The sequence below is a fragment of the Fukomys damarensis genome, unplaced genomic scaffold, assembly GCF_012274545.1.
Source record: "Fukomys damarensis isolate Sample0158 unplaced genomic scaffold, DMR_v1.0_HiC HiC_scaffold_19, whole genome shotgun sequence".
Lineage (NCBI taxonomy): Eukaryota > Metazoa > Chordata > Mammalia > Rodentia > Bathyergidae > Fukomys > Fukomys damarensis.
Window position 1 is genome coordinate 65,076,563 of NW_022900931.1, and position 584 is coordinate 65,077,146.

At 55.5% G+C, this 584-nt stretch overlaps 1 protein-coding gene across 1 annotated transcript in view; it reads left to right on the forward strand.

The window, feature by feature from the left end:
• Cpt1c (carnitine palmitoyltransferase 1C) overlaps window positions 1-584 on the forward strand; it is a 13,377-nt gene that overhangs the window by 7,530 nt on the left and 5,263 nt on the right. The window contains exon 10 of the mRNA XM_033765893.1: window positions 363-584. This exon is cut by the window's right edge and continues 217 nt beyond it. Coding sequence (XP_033621784.1) covers window positions 363-584 — 222 coding nt within the window. The remainder of the gene's footprint in view (window positions 1-362) is intronic.

Here is a 584-nt window from a genome sequence, read left to right on the forward strand (position 1 = left end):
TAAAAAAAAAAAAAAAAAAAAAAAAAGGATAATAAGCCAGATGTGAGGCAGGAGGATTGCTTGGAGTTCAAGGCTACATAGTGAGTTCAAGGGCAGCCTGGACTATATAGCAAGATGCTGTCTCAAAAAACAGAACCAAACAATAATGGGATAATAATGGTACCTAGAGGGCTGGGATGTAGCTCAGTGGCACATCACCTGCCTGGTGGGAGTGCGGCCCTGAGTTTGATTCGTGGTAATCATCATCATCATCATCATCATCATGGTATAGGGATGAGGCTCAGAGGGCTTTGAGCAGAGCTCCAGACACAGACCCTTTATACAATGCGCTGCCCTCCCACTTCTGCCAACCCCGCCCCCAGACTGCCTCCGCCACCTCCGCGACAGTCAGCACGTGGCTGTCCTCCACCGGGGCCGCTTCTTCCGCGTGGGGACCCACTCCACGCACGGCTTACTGTCCCCGAGGGCCCTGGAGCAGCAGTTTCAGCGCATCCTGGATGACCCCTCGCCCGCCTGTCCCTACGAGGAGCACCTGGCGGCCCTGACAGCCTCTCCCAGGTGCGGATCGGAAGCCGGGGTCCGGG